Source organism: Herpailurus yagouaroundi, unplaced genomic scaffold (genome assembly GCF_014898765.1).
Source record: "Herpailurus yagouaroundi ecotype Mexico unplaced genomic scaffold, PumYag 165, whole genome shotgun sequence".
Lineage (NCBI taxonomy): Eukaryota > Metazoa > Chordata > Mammalia > Carnivora > Felidae > Herpailurus > Herpailurus yagouaroundi.
Genome location: NW_024412406.1, coordinates 6,967,830 through 6,987,827, shown reverse-complemented (window position 1 = coordinate 6,987,827; position 19,998 = coordinate 6,967,830). Strand labels below are relative to the sequence as shown.

The 19,998-nt window shown below is 33.6% G+C and overlaps 1 protein-coding gene across 2 annotated transcripts in view; it reads left to right on the top strand.

Annotated features, from left to right (window-relative positions):
* ZC2HC1A (zinc finger C2HC-type containing 1A) overlaps positions 1-17,749 on the top strand; it is a 49,577-nt gene extending 31,828 nt beyond the window's left edge. The window contains exons 8-10 of one of the 2 annotated variants that reach the window (XM_040487542.1): positions 7,467-7,583; positions 12,038-12,145; positions 17,062-17,749. In XM_040487542.1, coding sequence (XP_040343476.1) covers positions 7,467-7,583; positions 12,038-12,145; positions 17,062-17,227 — 391 coding nt within the window. In that variant the 3' untranslated portion in view covers positions 17,228-17,749. The remainder of the gene's footprint in view (positions 1-7,466; positions 7,584-12,037; positions 12,146-17,061) is intronic. The other variant, XM_040487541.1, reaches the window with a different exon arrangement.
* The last annotated feature ends 2,249 nt before the right edge of the window (positions 17,750-19,998 follow it).

The following is a 19,998-nucleotide window of genomic DNA, read 5'->3' as shown; positions in this document are numbered from 1 at the left end:
TGCATTTTAACTTTTACAAAGCTTTTTTTACCATGTCACAGAACTGCCTTCCATGTTGTGTTATAGTTTCATTTACAGTTGTTCATGAATTAAAAGCTCATATTTTTTTACTGCCTTTCCTCTCCTACTAGTAATTTTATCTGTTGGCAATATTAAGCTGTCCTGACACCCTACCCTGTATTCTTAATAGGGCATGTTAAACTGGCAGGTGTAATGAAAAGGGGCACTGCCTTTGGATTAGAAAGTTAGGCTTCTAGATCCTACTTTGCCACTGAATAGCCATATAACTTTGTGCATATCTCCTCTGTCTCACTCAACTGATCTAAGAAACTCTGATCAACATTTATATAATCCTGAGGAGAAAATTTGTTTTTACTAACAATTAGCAAAGACTTTGAGCACAGTAATTTTATAAATTATGCACTGCTTACAATGCCATGAAGATTTAAAATGTCTGGTTGTCTCACATGGTATTAAACTGTCAAACATAACTGTGTAAATGTCAATTGTCCATTTTATATATAGTCCTTACATGTTAGAAGAATGTTTCCAACTACTGCCAGAGAGCTTTGGTGTTTGCTTGTGGCCAGTATGTTACCATATTAACTGGAACATTACTATATTACTATATTAAGTAGAACCATTCATTGCTACCTGTTTAGTGTCAGAGTTCTTTTTTTTTTTAATTATTGAGTGTATTGTTATTTATTGATTATGTTGATTTATACTTTTCCTTTGCTAGATCGTAAGCTCTCTGGCCAAAGCTCATGTGTCTGTCTGTCTTGCTTACAAATGTAACTATAAAATGTATTTTAATGCCTGGCATAGAGGCACATAATAAATTTTTGGTGAATGAATGAAACAAAAAATGAAATAATAAGTTAAATCCCTTATTTGTTAACCTATTGGCACAGCATAGAACCAAGGTCCTGATAGTGGTAGGATATTACTTGAAGTTTGTATGGCAATCATTATTTCCATTGACAAAGATGATTCAGGATTGAGTAAAGGTAGAATTAAGACATTTGGTTAGCTACAATGTTCAAGAAATTGAGCACCTTCTGAGGTTAATGAAACAATCATTTCCGTAGCTTGGGATTGTTTAAATAATGCCTTGTGTATATAATCTTGATTGCTACCAGCTTTAATCATGTATAACAGTGATGTGTAATATTTAGCAGATTATGGACTCATACTACAGAAAAATTTTATCTTGGAAAAATTCTCATATATTTGGTAATTTCTAGATAATCTGTGGGTCAGCTGATTTTATCAGATTTTTTTTTAAAGCAAAAACTATTCTCAATGGAAAAATGTTCCTTTATTGTAAAAGATGATTATCTTTAATCCCAGGAAATTTTAGAAGTATGATGAAATGCAAAGCTTTTAAATAAATACTGCCACATTTGAATTGTGTCACAGAATGTACAGTCATGCCTTGAGGTTTGTGCTTTCATAATGGCTAATTACCAGCTTAAGTGGATATTTTAGCCGATAATTTTCAATAGGTAAAATACTAAATATCAAAGACTTAACTTCTTTTCAGTTACTATGAAAAACAGACATTTACTTTGGAGATAGGCTGTTATACATGTAGTGAAACTAGAAAAATGGAATGCATTTAAGGAGCATTTTTTAATAAGTTGAATTTGGTTTCCTTTACTTTAATTATATAGATAAAAGTAAGAAACCGATATCTAAATTTTAGGTACATTTTTGTAGAAGTGGAAATAGGCCTTTCTCATAAGCCAAACTTTTGATATGTGTGAATTGATTTTGTGTGGAACACTGTAAATTTTTATGAATTTCATTGTCATTTATTACTGAACTAGAAATGCCTTAAAAAACCAGAATTGCAGAGTTTGGCTTCTTATATGGACAACAGTGATTGAGGCTATTGGTTTAGGGAAACTAACTTTGCCCTATATATAGGATTTGATGAGTTTAGGGTCAAAAATAGAAGTATAACACACTTAAAAACTTGGAGTGCCTCAGAACATCATAACTTTGGGAGTCTACACAGACACAAAATACAAACCGTTAATTTTTCCCAATATTCTTTAAGAAGTCACCTTTTTATTATACCTACTCTGCTTGCTATAGTGTTAAAAGACTGAGTGTTTTACATATTTCCTGAGTAATTTGCTCTCATGGTATCAACAATAAACCAGGACCTTCTCAAGGTTAATATTTATTTCAAATTAAAACCTATTTCAGTAGGTTGGTATCATTGCCAAATATTTCTTAAGATGGGAATTCATACTCAGCTATGAATATTATGAAAAATTGCAAAAGTATTATTCCTTTTTAGGTACACTCCTTATATTGTGGCAGTTGCATGCAACTACAGATAGTAATTTTAAATTAAAAAGTCCTGGGGCGCCTGGGTGGCGCAGTCGGTTAAGCGTCCAACTTCAGCCAGGTCACGATCTCGCGGTCCGTGAGTTCGAGCCCCGCATCAGGCTCTGGGCTGATGGCTCAGAGCCTGGAGCCTGTTTCCGATTCTGTGTCTCCCTCTCTCTCTGCTCCTCCCCCGTTCATGCTCTGTCTCTCTCTGTCCCAAAAATAAATAAACGTTGAAAAAAAAAATAAATAAATAAATTAAAACGTCCTAGTCAAAATTACAGTTTAGTATCTATAGAAATGTATTATTAGCTTGGCAAAAAGTAATGTATACTTGTCTGGGATTATAAGTAATGTAGTGATACCCATCGTAACCCTTTCATATATGGTAAAACTTTAAAAATCATCACTGAAATCTGCTTTTCATTTACATTTTCAAAATCTTAAAATACTGGCATCCTCTCATCTATGGAGTTTTTATATTTTAGATCAGGTAGTCTTCTTGAACTATGGCCTGAGAGCCAAATCTTGCCCACAACTGTTTTATTGGAACATGGCCACACCATGTATTATGTATTGTATTGTCTGTGGCTACTTTTATGCTACAGTAGTGCAGATAGTATTTGTGACAAAGATACCATAGCCCATAAGGCCCAGAATACTTACTGGTTGGCCCTTCATAGGAAAAGTTTGCCATTCTGTATTTTAGAATAAGTAAATTATCATAGGGATTAGACATTTATAATTTGAAAGTATGGATTTTAAGGATTCTTTATTCCCAAAGTTAGAACTTTTTTTTTTTTTTTTGGTCATGTGGAATATCTGGAAACTTTGACCATTGATTAGAGGTCCATGGAACCAAAGGATTTTTTAACTTTTACTAACCCAGCACATTTGTGTGCTTGTATTGAAAGAACAGTGAGAAATTGAAAATATACTTTCATGTTGACTCTGATGAAATCTAAGTGCCAATTTAATGGCATATCCTTGAATTTCATGTGGGATTGAAACCGTATGTTATGTGTATCAGGTTGCTTAGTCTGCACTAGATGTATGCTATGTATGTGCGCTTAGTTGACTTCAAAATATCATCTTCTGTTTTCCTTAGCAGTAGCAAGACTATTTCTACTGCTGAGTGGATTAGTTTATTTCTGCCTTAATTTCTTTTAGCCCTTGGGTATATAATTGACATCACCAGTTGGAACCTTTAAAAGAAAAATAGCATAGAAGCACTCTAAAAACATTGATACTGATAGTTCCATAATGGATTAGTATCAGATTGAAATTATATTGCTCAAACTTTGTGAATAATCTAAAAATACCTAATAGATAATTTACTTTCCCCAGATTTATTCTCAAAGTAACCCCGGGTGTATAAATTCAGTGTTAACATCAATAAAGGTGAATTTTTTTCATAGCTTTGAACATATAATGCCCCTGAGGTCAGAACAAAACATTAAATAGACACAGGCTTCCAGGTTCCTAAACTCATTTTATTTGCTTCCTTAAGTCAGTTGCTGATGATTTGCACAACCAAGAAAGATAAAGAGAAGAAACTTCAACCAAAGAGCAATCTGCTGGGGTGAACCCTTTAAATTCCTTTTGAAAACATGTTACTACTTTTGCAAAGATTTTAATTTATTTCCAAATATCCCTTCATCTTGTTGCTGCTTTGACTTATCTTTAGTGCTGTTGGAGGTTGAAAAACAGAATGAAGGGATTTGATATAAAAAGAAATGTGAGTAGAGAAGTGTTCATGCTCAGTAAAATAAATACGCAGATGGTACACGAGAAATCATCTGTTATATCTTATGATCTGGGTTAGTTTAGGGAAAGATTTAACTATTTGAAAGGTCTTCTTTCATAAACTAATAATTTTTAAATTTACATAATAGCCTCAATGTCGATTTTTTTTAAAGGTTTATTTATATTTAGTGAGAGGGAGAGAGAGAATCCCAAGCAGGCTCGATGTTGTCAGCACAGAGCCCGGCACTGGCCTTAACTCATGAACCATGAGATCATGACCTGAACCAAACTCAAGAGTCAGATGCTTAACCAACTGAGCGACCCAGGTGCCCCCCAGTGGTGATTATTATTGCATGGCCAAAAAATATTTGTAATTGAGATTTTATATATAAAAATATATTTAATATATAAAGTTTACATATAAATAAATTTATAAAAATACTATAGTTTATAAAGTAAGTACATTATATATAAATTTTTATGTGTGGTATATATATAATCTTCATTACATTATGGGGATTTATAAATTTTGTTTTTGTTTGCTTATACCTTTATAACATAGCATAACAATAGCAAGTTATACAAGAGTATAAGTTTAAGTGAACTGAGTTTAGGAATAACATTTGCTGGGGCACCTGGGTGGCTCAGTTGGATAAGTGTCCAACTCTTGATTTTGACAGATTCAACTCTTGAATCTGACAGTTCACAGGTTTAAGCCCGTGTCAGGCTTTGCACTGACAGTGCAGAGTGTGCTTGGGATTTTCTCCCTCCCTCTCTTTCTGCTTCTCCCCTGTGTTCTCTTTCTTTCTCTCTCTCTCTCTCTCTCTCTCTCTCCCAAAATAAATAAATAAACTTAAAAATAAGAATTGCATTTACTGACATTCAGCTGAAGTAATATTTGAATTGTGTCTGTGTATGTATATGTATATACATAGGTAGATAGATATATGAAAAATTTATAATACTCACATTAGATAATTACCTTTAGATTTTATTAGATTTTATACATCTCCTTTATCAAATTGAACTTTGTTGTGTCATATGTCAGATTTGAATAGTTCTTACCCTATTAGAAAATTTTGTTTTAAAAATGTAGTTTAAAATTTTCTAAATCTTAATGTCAGTAATTTCTGAGAAAGAAAATAAGATCTTTCATTCTTTATTCCGAAGACACAGATATGTTTTGTAAAATAGCCACTATTTGTAACACTAAAGTTTTGATAATTGTTAAGCAATTCAAAGAAAAATCTGATTTTTACTAAGTTTTTACTGACATTTACTAAATAGTAAAATTAATAATCTTTTACAGATGAAACCTAATTTTAATCTCAAACATTTTAGAAATTATGTAAAATATATGTATTTAATGAAGGTATTTTTTAAGAAGTTTTTTGAGTATAGTTGACACATAGTGTCACATTAGTTTCAGGTGTACAACATAGCGATTCAACTTCTCTATATGTTATGCTGTGCTCACCACAGATGTAGCTACCATCTGTCACCATTCAACACAGTATTGACTATATTCCTGAAGCTGTGCCTTTTATTCTTGTGACTTATTCATTCCATAACTGGAAGCCTGTATCTCCCGCTCCCCTTCACCCATTTGCCCTTTTTCCCACCTCCAACCCCCCTGGCAACCATCAGTTCTTCTCTGTATTTATAGATTTGATTCTGCTCTTTGTGTGTTTATTCATTTGATTTTTAGATTCCACATATGAGTAAAATCATATGGTATTTGTCTTTCTTAGTGTGACTTACTTCATTTAGCATAATGCACTGTAGGTCCATCTGTGTTGTCTCAAATGGTGCAGGCTTATCCTTTTTATGGCTAGGTAATATTCCTTTGTGCACGTGTGTGTGTGTGTGTGTGTGTGTGTGTGTACCCCACATCTTATTGAAGGCATTTTTTAAAAAACTTTAGAGTAGGGGCGCCTGGGTGGCGCAGTCGGTTAAGCGTCCGACTTCAGCCAGGTCACGATCTCGCAGTCCGTGAGTTCGAGCCCGGCGTCGGGCTCTGGGCTGATGGCTCAGAGCCTGGAGCCTGTTTCCGATTCTGTGTCTCCCTCTCTCTCTGCCCCTCCCCCGTTCATGCTCTGTCTCTCTCTGTCCCAAAAATAAATAAACGTTGAAAAAAAAAAATTAAAAAAAAAAAAAAACTTTAGAGTGTTTTAAATATTGTGATGTAAACACCTAATATAAGCACCACCACCTGCAAAGCATTAATACCAACTTTCACAGCGAAATATCTGCTATGTATAGGATACTGAAAAAAACATTAAAATGTATAAAATGTGTACCTCTATAGAGACCCTTATAATCAAGAGCAATGAACGGATTCTTTTTAGGCACCAAATTCTGTACAAACAAGATCAGTTTTGTTTCATTTACCAGGATATCCCCAGAATGTAGCATAGTGCCTGATACATAGTAGGTGCTCAGGATTTGTAGAGTCAGTGAGTAAGTGGAAGATTAAGTGGAGTAAACAAGCATCTCTTAAAAAGAGTATCCTTTTTAAATTAATGAGCATTGATGTGTTATTCAGTAGTCACTTTCCTATTTTAATTTTTCCTGGTCCCTACTATGAATGGATATTGGTTGGTGATAGTATGTAGGATTTAATTATTTGCTTGATGTAAAACAATGACATTTCAACAAACCTGCAGTCTTCCATTTTTTCCTCCAGATGGAGCTCCTTTATACTTTCGGTTAAAAAGAAAATAGGAAACTTCAGATGACACGGCCACTTAACATTTCTACATGTGATATTTCAGAATTGCCATCCATTTTTTTCCCCACTATATTATGCTTTACCTTTCTCTGTATAAATTTTAGAAATAATCATTCTTTGTTAGAAAGTCAAGGGTAAAGATATATATAATTTATTTGATTCCTTTATATTTGGAATTTTAAAAGGCAGAGGAAATTATAAAATAATAAAGAAGAAAAAACAACTTGCTATGAAATCAGGGAACGTGGAAATTAGATTATTTGTGAACTCCATAAGAACAAACATCAAATCAGTCTTATTTACCAGAATAATAACTTTTCTAGCTCTACAAGTTTTATTTGAAATGGCCATTGTCCTTCTTAACTTGCTTTATTGATTCCATTGCCCTGCTGTATAAAAATGTGGCATTTTTTGGATGTTCCTCAAAATTGGCAGGGTGGTCTGCCTCGTCAGAATTTCCTATCTAATAGTAGACTTTGTATGAACTGAGGATTCTTTTTGATAGTCCTTACTCTGGCAGTCTGATAATTTAGAGCTTGGTGGGTAGATTTCTGATGAATAAGAATAATGTTAAAAATATTTTCTTAATATAAAGAAACAAACAGTAGCAATCTCCTTATGGGTACACCTTTATATATTTTAATAGTAAGATGGACAAGTTAGGCCCTCCACTTCGAACTGGAAGACATGTGCAAAGGTTGTATGACAGTGATACAAAATCAGACAGTACCATCAAAAGACATGAGTTATTACCCATTTACAAGTAAGTATTTGTAACTCAGTTTGGTTAATCTTTTTCAGATATTTCCTTAAAGGCTTTATGTAATTGAATATTATAAACTTATACATTCCTATACTTAAAAAATCTTTCTTTAATCATTTGTAAGCCTAGAAGTGCTAAATAATCTTCTAGGATTTAAAACACTGATGTTAGATGAGCATTTCTGTTGTTCTACATAAAGCTGGTTTTAGCATACATTTGTTTACATTAAATTTTAACTTTTAGAGGATTGAAATAGCCACCTTCAATAATTGTTATTTTTATGAAGCTTTCTTTTTTTTTTTTTAATTTTTTTTTTCAACGTTTATTTATTTTGAGGACAGAGAGAGACAGAGCATGAACGGGGAAGGGGCAGAGAGAGAGGGAGACACAGAATGGGAAGCAGGCTCCAGGCTCTGAGCCATCAGCCCAGAGCCCGACGCGGGGCTCGAACTCACGGACCGCGAGATCGTGACCTGGCTGAAGTCGGACGCTTAACCGACTGCGCCACCCAGGCGCCCCTATGAAGCTTTCTTTTAGGAGCAATATTTTTAAAAAGAAGAGAATAGGGGATATTATGCCCTACATAATGTGTAATATTCCTGTATTATTTTTTACTTAGATAATGAATTATTATAAAAAGACAGAAAAAAGATTTTAGAAAACATTTGGTCCAGGAATTCTCATCCTTTTGGTTACATGGTTACAAATAACACATGAAACTGGGAAAGGATAAGACACTGCCAGGTACACTCCCCTCTCTATACTGGCCTAGAAAGCGGAGAAGAGTGGCAAGTGCTGATGGCAGTCATCTTGGCACTCTTCCACATAAGTCTTCAGGGTTTTCTAGTTTGGGCTCCAACTCCCAAGTCTAGCCCTCTCATTTTAAAATGATGAAATTGGGGGCGCCTGGGTGGCGCAGTCGGTTAAGCGTCCGACTTCAACCAGGTCACGATCTCACGGTCTGTGAGTTCGAGCCCCGCGTCGGGCTCTGGGCTGATGGCTCAGAGCCTGGAGCCTGTTTCCGATTCTGTGTCTCCCTCTCTCTCTGCCCCTCGCTCATTCATGCTCTGTCTCTCTCTGTCCCAAAAATAAATAAACGTTGAAAAACAAAAATTAAAAAATAAAATAAAATAAAATAAAATAAAATGATGAAATTAGAATCTGATAAATTACTTATTAAAGTTGAAATGTGTATTATTCATCAGAATTCACTTCCTTAACTTTTAAACCGATGCCTGCTACAGCATTCTCTTACCATGTATGAAAAGTAAGAATAAATTTAACTAAATGTAAAATAAAGTAAAATAAAGGTGGGAGAAGTCTTTGAGATATTAGCAGCAACCATGTGTTCTTTTTAAGTAGTTAGTGATCAATCCTAGAAGGAAGAATTTGTGCCCTGAGCCATTTTCTTAGTACTCCTGTTGCTCTCTATTTGCTCTGAAGTGTATCTCAAAGAAACAGTGACTGGTGGCAAGGTAGAGTAAGTATAATTCCAAAATTAAACTTTCTTTATTACTGTGTGACCTAGGTCAAGCAGATTATAGATACAGAATAAGGGTAGCACTTTTCAAACTCTGGCCAGGAGCAAAAGTGTGCTGACCATGTGGGACTGGGGCAGCATGTTTTAAGTACTGATCAAGACTGTTTTTCCCAATCTCCTAAGAATGGTTCTTGATACTCAGATTCCACCTCTTAGAAGATGTTACTAAAAGTACATGATTGATATTTCATAATGATGATTCTTGTTGATAATCTCATTTTTCTCTAATTTTAAAACAATTTTCTAATTATTTGAATAACTTCATTGATATGGTGAGGTTATATGTGTATATCTATAGGTGTGTTTGTATTATCTGTGCATCTCATGTACATAATATAAGAGGGTGATAGGATTTCTAGCAAGACTTTGTTTTAGAGCCAAAAAAAAAAAAAAAAGTGCCCTTCCTATTTCTCTTCTGACTCTCACTGGAGGAATTGCCATTGTTTGGCAATTAGTTTTTAGAGATTGAATTCCCAAAAAGATACTGTAGCAGTTCTGCAACATCCCTGGAGGGGCTGGCTATATAAGAGTATATATACCTCATCGCTAGACTGTCAGTCGCCATTTGAAGGGTCCAGGGTAACCCATTCATACACCAAGGTGATTCTTGTCAAAGTTTAGAAATTATTTATTTTTTTTATAGTTTACTTATTTTGAGAGAGAGTGAGAGCAGGGTAGGGGCAGAGAGAGAAGGAGAGAGAGAGAATCCCAAGCAGGCTCCACACTGGCAGCGCAGAGTTGATGCAGGGCTCCAACTCACGAACTGAGAGATCATGACCTGAGCTGAAACCGAGAGATAGACACTTAACTGACTGAACCACCCAGGCGTCCCAAAGTTTAGAAATAACTTAAAGTAACTACTGAAAGCAGCCTCTTTTTGAATGACAGCATTGCATATTGATATAAGAAATGTAACAACCCATCTAAATTCAAGTTCAAATACTGTGGCCATGTTATAGCTCTGCAGCTTACTTAATTTCTCTGAGTATGAGTTTATTCAACTTTAAGATGGGAATAATAATATCTTCTGAGATTTCTGTGAAGATTAAACAAAGTAAAGTATGTATAGTACCTGGCATCATATTTGGCATTTGAAAAACAGTAGATGTTGTTATTACCTATGTCTGTTTTGGAGGTAGCTATTTCAAAGACTGTCTCCAACTTTGCTCGCTAAGGAGGAAGAATTTCAGCCATTGTTTAAGAACTTACCATCTAAAGGAATTTTTAAATGTATTCTGCTTGTTCATGTGACACAACATTGGATATCTCTGAAAAGAGTTGACTAAATCTCTAAAGAGGGAGAAGGAACTAGCTCTTTAACATCTGTTTGGCAACACATTTGAATGTGTCACCTTGGTGAAGTTACTTAACCACTCTTTGCCTTAGTTGCCTCATTTCTAAAGTAGAGTTATTAATACTGTTTACTTCATTGGATTATTATGAGGATTAAGTAAGCTTATATATGAAGGCAATTAGAAATATAACTATACCTTGGGGCGCCTGGGTGGCGCAGTCGGTTAAGCGTCCGACTTCAGCCAGGTCACGATCTCACGGTCTGTGAGTTCGAGCCCCGCGTCGGGCTCTGGGCTGATGGCTCAGAGCCTGGAGCCTGTTTCCAATTCTGTGTCTCCCTCTCTCTCTGCCCCTCCCCCGTTCATGCTCGGTCTCTCTCTGTCCCAAAAATAAATAAAGAAACATTGAAAAAAAAATTTAAAAAAAAAGAAATATAACTATACCAAATGTGGTAAGCACCATTTTGTAAATGTTAACTAGTAGTAGTAGTAACAATAGCCATAGTAGTAATAAAATAGTATTATCATCATCGTCAACTATTCTGAATGTTTATATAAATTGCAGCTGGCATATCATAACTTCTGTAAGAAAACTGATGATAGTTAATTTTAGAAATGGGGAACTTAGACTCACGTTGCCTGCTACTGCCACATTAGTCAGTAGCAATTTGGGTTTGAATCCGGGTTCATCTGAATCCCAAATCTTGTACTTTTACCACTGTATTGTTATTCAACCGTCTAAGCTTTCTTTGATTCCTGAAATTTCATAAAGAGAATTCAGTGATGATCCAACCAGAACTCGTCTACTGATACCAGATAGTCCAGGCTGTGTAGTTGACTAGATTAAATCTTAAAAGGGGGAAATTATATTAACCCATTTATTTTAGTTGCTATTTCCAAGAGTAGGCTTTCATTTATTGAAAATTATTAAATATTTCTTGGCTAATATTTGGCTAATACTGGCTAATATTTCTTTTTTTTTTTTATGTTTATTTATTTTTGAGACAGAGACAGAGCATGAGTAGGGGAGGGGCAGAGAGCGAGAGAGACACAGAATCTGAAGCAGGCTCCAGGCTCCGAGCTGTCAGCACAGAGCCTGATGTGGAGCTTGAACTCACAAACCGTGAGATCATGACCTGAGCCAAAGTCAGATGCTTAACCGACTAAGCCACCCAGGCGCCCTCTTTCTTGTTGTTTTTTTAACCACATCTCATAATGTGTAACATATTATTTAACAGGTATTCATAGGCATTTAACAAATATCTCTATTTTGAAGGAACTATAGATTTAAACTTTTAAAATCCTGAAGCCTTTCAGAATTATTAACTTTAAATTTCACGTAACACACACACACACACATATATATATATATATATATATATATATATATATATAGTTGATTTTATATGCCATCAGGATACTGTTAGTAAATGCAAAGTGCTTTGGATTATCCTTAGCTTTAACTATTGTTTTCAGATTTAAAATAATTACTCGTATTTTAATCTTTTGAATTCACCTCTCTACAGCTTCAAATTATTTTTCTAATCATGCACATAAGCAATATGAGAAATAAATGCTTACTATTTTTTATGTTTTCATTATGTCATCTCTTTCTCTCTTAGAACTAACATCAAACCTCGAAATTCCACACCACCTAGTTTGGCACGAAATCCTGCTTCAGGTGTGCTTACAAACAAAAGAAAAACATATACTGAGAGCTACATAGCCAGGTATGTTTAGCTCTGAGATTGTAAGAACAAAAATAAAAATGAATATATGTAGTTTTTTAAGGACCATATACAAAAATATGTATCAGACTGTTAATAGAAAATCTAATTTTCCTTTACTGTTAATGATTTAGTTTGGTTTTTAAGCTGTACACTAAAGAAATAATTTGGGCATAAATAATAGTTTCCTATACCTTGTAGTTATTAATGTTGTAAATGCTCAAAGTAATCTGTTCAGTTTCACTGGATTCATTGGTATTTTATATCTTAATTTTAAGTGCAACGTAGTTCTTTTTACCGCAACAAATTGAGTCATAGACCCTTTATACCACTGGTATTGTAATTTTCAGCAGCATTTTAATACATTTAAATTCCCCTACTGAGGTTGTGAATATCCATGTACTTCCCTTTCTTATCTGTCACAATATTTGTACAACTTTGACATTCACTCCGTGTTTAAGCATATAATGAAATCCTTCCAGTTACAGCTAGTATATGTGTGTGTGTGTGTGTGTGTGTGTGTGTGTGTATCAATCACAACTATTCCAGAAAGCTTTAAGGCAATATACAGAGATACATGTTGAGATACAATATTATATAAAAATGTGTGTGTGTGTGTGTGTGTGTGTGTGTGTGTGTGTGTATTCCAACTATTCCAGAAAGCTTTAAGGCTATATACAGAGATACACGTCGAGATACAGTCTTGTATAAAAATGAAAGAATAGGAAAAGGAAAAATGAGAATTAAAAGATAAAGCAAAAAAAGGAATGAAGTTAGTCCATAGCCTAGCCCTTGGCCATAAATTGGGTCCAAACTTTGTAGCAGCCAGAGTACAGGAGAAGAGAAGAGTAGTTACATGATTGATGTTATATTTAAAAATCAAAAATTATTTCTCTTTGAAAGCACTAGTCTCAAGGCCTCAGAAATCTGCCTGTGAATTCTTATAAAAGAGGAACTGAGTAATTTAATGGATAACTTTTTTTTCCAGCTTTATTGAGAAGTAATTGCCATACATCACTGGAGAAGTTTAAGGCAGACAGCATGATGGTTTTGTTTTACATATATTCTGAAACGATTACCATATGTTCGGTTAACATCCATCTTCTTAACACAGATAAAAGAAAAAAACAAAAAAAAAAAAAAAGAAAAAAAGATTTCACCTTGTGTTGAGAACTTTTAGGATTTACTCACTTAGAAACGTCCCTATCTGTCACACTGTTTGATGTAGTCATCATGTTGTACATTACATCCCTAGTACCTATTTATCTTACAACTAGAAGTTTATACCTTTTGACCACCTTCCTCTAATTTATCCTCCCCATCCAATGGATAACTTCTTAATTAACATCTCCACTGTAAATACGGTAATAAATTTCATAGGGTGTTTTAAGATGCCCTCAATGCAGGCCTATAACATGAATTCACCAAAAATTGTTGTGATATATATTTGTTATGTATAGGTATATATGTTGTCCGCTTTTGTTATAAGTATATAACATACACAGTTATCCATTATTTAGATTTAATGCAGGGTTAGATTTTCAAGTATCTAAATCCTAGCTGTCAATCTTGGTTGTTACCCTTCAGAACAAAGCACCTGTGGAACTTTCTGAAAATGAACAGGTCCACATCCCTCCCAGAGAGTTTGAATTCTTTGGTTTGGATTTTTAAAGTTTTAAGAGTGATGTTTAGGCATAACATGGAATGAGAGCAATAGATGAATAGGTGAATTACTACCTTACCAGCTACATTCTTTAATAAACATTGTTTGTCTCAGCTGAGGTTTTGATGCATGTTAAGTATTAAAGAAGTGAACTTAATGTTTCTTGGATTCCTGACATGTGGCTGTACTATGTTGTTGTATAAGTATAGGGCCATTCTGAGTGTAGAATTAACATTTCTCTTATAAAGTAGAAAGCTTAATAAATACATGCGCTTGAATAAAAAGATCATTTAATCTTTCTAAAGAGGTAGACAAAAGAAGTGTCAACAATCAGGGATAAAAATCCATTAAAAATGAGTTTGGGTTCTTTTTTTGGTTTTCTTTTCTTTCTTTTTAAATGGTTGATATGTGATAGGAAACCCTGAACCTTGTTCACTTGACTTACTACCCTACCCAGATGGAGTAATTACAACCATAATAGATAAAGAAATCTCATAGATATCTTTTCCTGCAAGTTTGAGAGACTACATTTTCTGGATGGTTCTTCCACCCAAAATACCTAGAAATAACTACACAAAATGGAACAAATATCCTTTTGAATGTATAGCTTAGCTCTCAGAAAGGTAAAGGAAACACCTCCACAGGTAAATAAACAAAAAAAAACTAGAGGTCAAATGGGTAAATTAACCCTGACACTGCACTTACATTTGAGGCTTTACTGATCTTCCTGTTGAAAGGCTTGGGTTTTAATGTCATTGTGGGAGAAAGGAGTTGGTTTGTTGGACTTGTACAAAGTGGAGCTTTAGAAACTCAACTTTGCCTTCCCCTCTCCTCATGCCTCTTCTCTAAGCCAGGACTCTTGAAATGCTCATCCGGAGGCACAGCTAGATGTAGTCACATGGTAATATATGACATTTGGCATTGGGATTACTGACAGGAAATAGGGAATGATAGCAAGAAGTGTCAGGTGTGTCTCTTTCCTGGAAATCCTTGCCCCCATCCTGGAGCTGGTCTTTGACCGTCCAAGTGACAGCATGGGTGTGAAAGAACAAGATCTTATAAGTGTGTGTAGGATCAGTTTAATAGGAAATTCTGTGTCCCCCAAAGGGAATGAGTTTCTCACATAACAGTCCATGGACATAGCTTTCAGTTTGTCCCGAGGGATGTCTGGTTTCAGTGGACAGCGTATAAGCTCTATGGCCTGGAAGCACAGCTGGCATTCCACCTTTTTAAAGGTTTTCATTAAAGAAGGCTGGGAAGCTATCCCAGTGTCAGATGTGTCCACAGAAACAAGGAGTTCACCTTAGGCTACATTATAGGTTATATTAAAATAGAAATGATTATAGCTGACATTCTTGTGGCATTTCTGTTTTTAAAGAAAATTCTTACATGTCACCATTAAAGAGGGAGACTGATACAGAATTCTGTTAAATACATTTTATTGATATAATGACATTCCCTTTTATTCCTAATTTTCTAAGTGTTTTTTTAATCAAGTATAAGTGGTGAGTGTTATTGAATATCATATATGTACATATAACTAATATTTTTAAATCTTTAGTCTGTTTATGTGATAAATTGTATTAATATATTTCCTAATGTTAAATCAGTCCTATGTTCTGAAATAAATCTAAAGTGTCCTGAATTGCATGTTTGTAAATTGCATTTGCTGAAATTCTTGAAGATATTTACATGTATTTCCAAGTTAACAGGTAAAATTTATTTTAATTTTATATTATCTTATTAGTTTGAGTTTCAAACAACCTTGAAAAGAAATTGCAGATATTGTTTTTCACCTCCCTCTTTTGGAAAAGTTTAGTAGAATTTACCATGTAAAACTGTCCTGAGTCCATTATGTGTGTGTGTACCTACGTGATAAGGAGGGGTAGTCTGTTAATTACTATTACATTCATAATTTAATGATTATGTTTGTTTAGTGCTAGTTTATTTGAAATCAGTTTTCATAAGTACATTTTTCTAGGAAATTTTTCATTTCATCTGAGTTTCAAATTGCTAGCATAGAATTGTTCTTATAATTTTAAATCTCTGTTATATCTGTAGTTACATCCCTCTTTTATTCTGAATATTGTTTGTTCCTTTTTTGTTGATCATTCTTGAGAGAAGTTTTCTTTGGCATTTTATTTTTTTTTATTTTTTATTTTTTTAAATTTTTTTTTTTAACGTTTATTTATTTTTGAGACAGAGAGAGACACAGCATGAACGGGGGAGGGGCAGAGAGAGAGGGAAACACAGAATCGGAAGCAGGCTCCAGGCTCTGAGCCAGCTCCAGAGCTGGACGCAGGGCTCGAACTCGCGGACCGCGAGATCGTGACCTGAGCCGAAGTCGGACGCTTAACCGACTGAGCCACCCAGGTGCCCCCTCTTTGGCATTTTAAACAGACCAAATATTTTGCTTTCTTTATCCTTGTCATGTATTACTCATTCACTTACTCGTTAAAAAAATATTTACTGAGAGATGAGTTTATGTCCAGTACTTCTCTTGATCCTAGCCTAGAGCAATAATAAAACAGATAAAAATCCCTGCACTCAGGGAGCTTACAGTCTTATGGAGAAGACATAACATAAATAACATATACTGCATGTCAGATGGACAACAGTTAAAGCAAAGGGGGACACAGAGTTCAAGGTGACAGTGAGAGTGTCCAGAGCCATGAGGGTTGCAGTACAGGGGATAAAGGATGAAAGAATTTGAGTGTGTTAGTGTAACTAAATTAGAGCAAAGGACCTAATGATAATGATGAGAATTTTAAAAGATACTATGGATACAGTGAAAATAGCATAATAGATTGGGAGAAATTATGTATTTAGTTTTATAATATATGTTATATGTACATATTTATTACGGTGTATATTTGGAGGCAAGACCTCCACCTTTCCTCAGGGCAGAGTTCCAGTTTTCTCTGTAGAGATGGTTTTGCAGAAGGGACACCTAAATTTCCATCATGCTCCCATTGTAGTAAATACGTAGTATATTGAGGAGATGCAAAGTCTGGTGGCATTTGTTCCTGAAAGATTGTCATAACAGGGACAAATAAAATGCCAAAGAAAACATTTAGAATTTCATTATTAACTAAAAGGGATTCTTTTTTTTTTTAAATCTAAACTAGAAGAGTATTAAAAATGAGGTTAAACAATGTTTTAGTTGTACTTAATATTTTTATGTTGTGTTTTCTAAGGGTTATGAAAACTACTGACAAGAACTTTGTGTTTCCACTTTTTTCCTATACTTCTTCAGGCCAGATGGAGACTGTGTATCTTCACTTAATGGTGGAAACATTAAAGGCATGGAAGGAAATTCAACAGGACACTTACCAAAATTCTGCCATGAGTGTGGGACTAAATACCCTGTAGAATGGGCAAAGTTCTGCTGTGAATGTGGCATTCGAAGAATGGTTCTGTGAACAGAGTCCAAAAAAAAGCTAAGTCTAAAATTTTATGACTGTTGCTGCTTGGACAGCTAAGCACTTCCTCTAGTGAATTTATGCTAAAATTATTCAAAATACTTTTTTCAGCAATTTTTGAAGCATAATCTTTGGCTGTGTAATGTGTGTGTGTATATATTTGTGTACATATACTGTATATAATAAATACCTGATGCCCCAAACTGTGCCATTCAAGGAAATATTCACTCATCTGTCAAAATAATTTCAAGTGGAATCATTAACTTAGGTGTTACTTTTCTGTTATTGTTGTTAAAGCACATGAAGCATACCTCCACAAAATCAAACACTAGTGCTCAGTCCTTCAAGCTTTAGGGATGATCATTACCTTGAGCAAAAAATCAGAACTAACATATTTATTATCGGTGCCTATTTTCAGATAGTATCATAGGATGGGATGCTTGAAATTTTGGAAATGAAGAGAATATTTTTAGTTACAACTAGTTATGTGAGATCATTTCTGTAGAGCTTGCCAACCATTAATTTTATAAATATTAAAAAAGAAAGGAAAAAAGCCCCACGGGTCTAGGTTGTCCTTTATTCAGTATGTCACTAATTTTATAATTTAAAGGTCTTTACTCATTCTTTAAAATGTAATTATGCAGTTTCCTTTTTAGAAACACAAGACTGAAAAATGCAGATGTGTCTTATTCCAGTCATAACTGAATGATTTTTTTTTTTACTTCTTTGTTAGTTGAATGTATATTCTATTTCTAATTGTATCTCCATATTTCATTTTTTTCATAACCTCATGTCTAAAGAGTTTTATTTTACTACTTTTTTTATTTGCAAAGTTTGAAAATAATATAAAATGCATAAATTTCCTTACAAAATTCCACACATTTATTTCTGTGTAATTAGAAAAAATTATTTTTAATAGATTTTAAAACAAACCACCTCACCTAATAAATAATTTGGATAGTTAATCATTAGCAATTTTTAAATTTTAATTTCCCTTGAAGTATAGTTAGATGTAGTTATGAGTAGGTCAAGAGAATATCTAATTTTCCTACTTATATTTTCTTTTTAGTGTTTAATGCCAAAACACCATTCACATCACAGTAAAAACCCCACTAAAAATGCATTGCTTTAATGCATTAGCTGACTTATGTAATTAAACATTCACAAAAATTTAATTATACTTTAATTTTGGCTAAAATGTAGCTTTTAATCATTGTCACTTTCAATGTAACAGTATTTAGCAGATTTCTTTGATCGCCTATGCAGCCATATTCTATAATTTATTAGTAATTTCTGTTGAATGGAAAGAGCTTTGATCTTATAAAGTTATAAGCAAATCTTTTATAGGCAGTTTATAGCTTCTCGTTTATGACTGTGATCAACTGTAAGGGTTAATGTAGAAATTTGTGGCTTACAATTTTTCTGAAATTTATTTATGCTTATACTTTGTAATTGTATTCATTAGTTTTTGTTTCTGTTTTTGTTTTTCATTCAGGCAGGGTATGTAAACTTGAGATAATGGGAATTGTTATTTTATTTTCCTTATGGTTTCTTTCCTGACTTTTTATTAACTTTTTTTTTCTGGTTGTCTTCATTCAGTCAAATTAGTCTTTAGAAAAAGTCCATTTATTAGAATAAGCTGTAATTAATTTAGGAGAATAATGTACATATTAGATTTTCATTTCTATAATATGTTATTCTGTCTTAATTGTTATAAATCATAGGAAGAACTTTATACTTTGTTTTACCTGGAACTGAGCACTATTTTTTTTTTTAAGACCACATAGTTTTTGCCCAAGGGGAAGGGTAGATAAAATGAACTTAAACAGAAGTGGCACGTGTTTGTTTCTCACAGAATTTTGCAGTAGCAAGTAAATGTTACAATGTACTACATGGAAAATGAGTTGGTAAAAAAAAAATCATCCAATTCTAGAACCCAGAGATTATTAGAAATAGTAAGTTGGTGAAGTATACTTATGAATTATGAAACATGTTGTGACAATGTGTTTAAATGCATTTTTATATTACTTACATATATTATTCTCACATTGATTTGTTGTGCAATAGTTCAGTTTATGAGAAATTTTCCTAGATCATTTAGTTTATTTTTATTTATTTTCACAAGTATTTGCCAGTGTGGTAGAATAAAAAATGATTATAAGCTTAAATTTAAAATGTAAAAATTGCTTATATATTATTCTGAAAGTCATTAGCTTGAAAAAGTAAAATTATTATGGTTGCTGTTGTCTCTTGTTCACAGTTTTTTATTATAAATATTGTCTTCATTTTTGAACCTATTCAATAAAGATGAAGCAAAAAAAAAAAAAAAAATTCCAGTCGGTCTTTATTAATGTCTTAGCTTTTACCCAGACATAGGTAGAAAGATAAGAGCACACTGAAATATGAAGAAAATATTCAAAGTCTAAATACAAATTTTTTTAAATGGCAGAAAGTAGCTTTTAATTGGCCATTTTTTTGTGCCATCAGCTTTTAAAAAAATTGCTATTACTTTACTGAATTGCAGTGTTTTCTGACTTCAAAGTGTTCTAAATGTTTCATTACAAGATTTCTAATGCATAGTAAATTCTCTTCATGGCCAGTAAAATATAGCAGTTGAAAACATTAGCGAACTTAAGATTGATAGAAAACGTTGCGTGTATATTTCGAATTAGGTAATGTTACAGTTAATGGCAAAAAGTATTGGTTTGTCATCAATACTTAGTAATTTTAGACTATCATATTTAAAATTTTAAACAGGAGCTGTCTCTAGT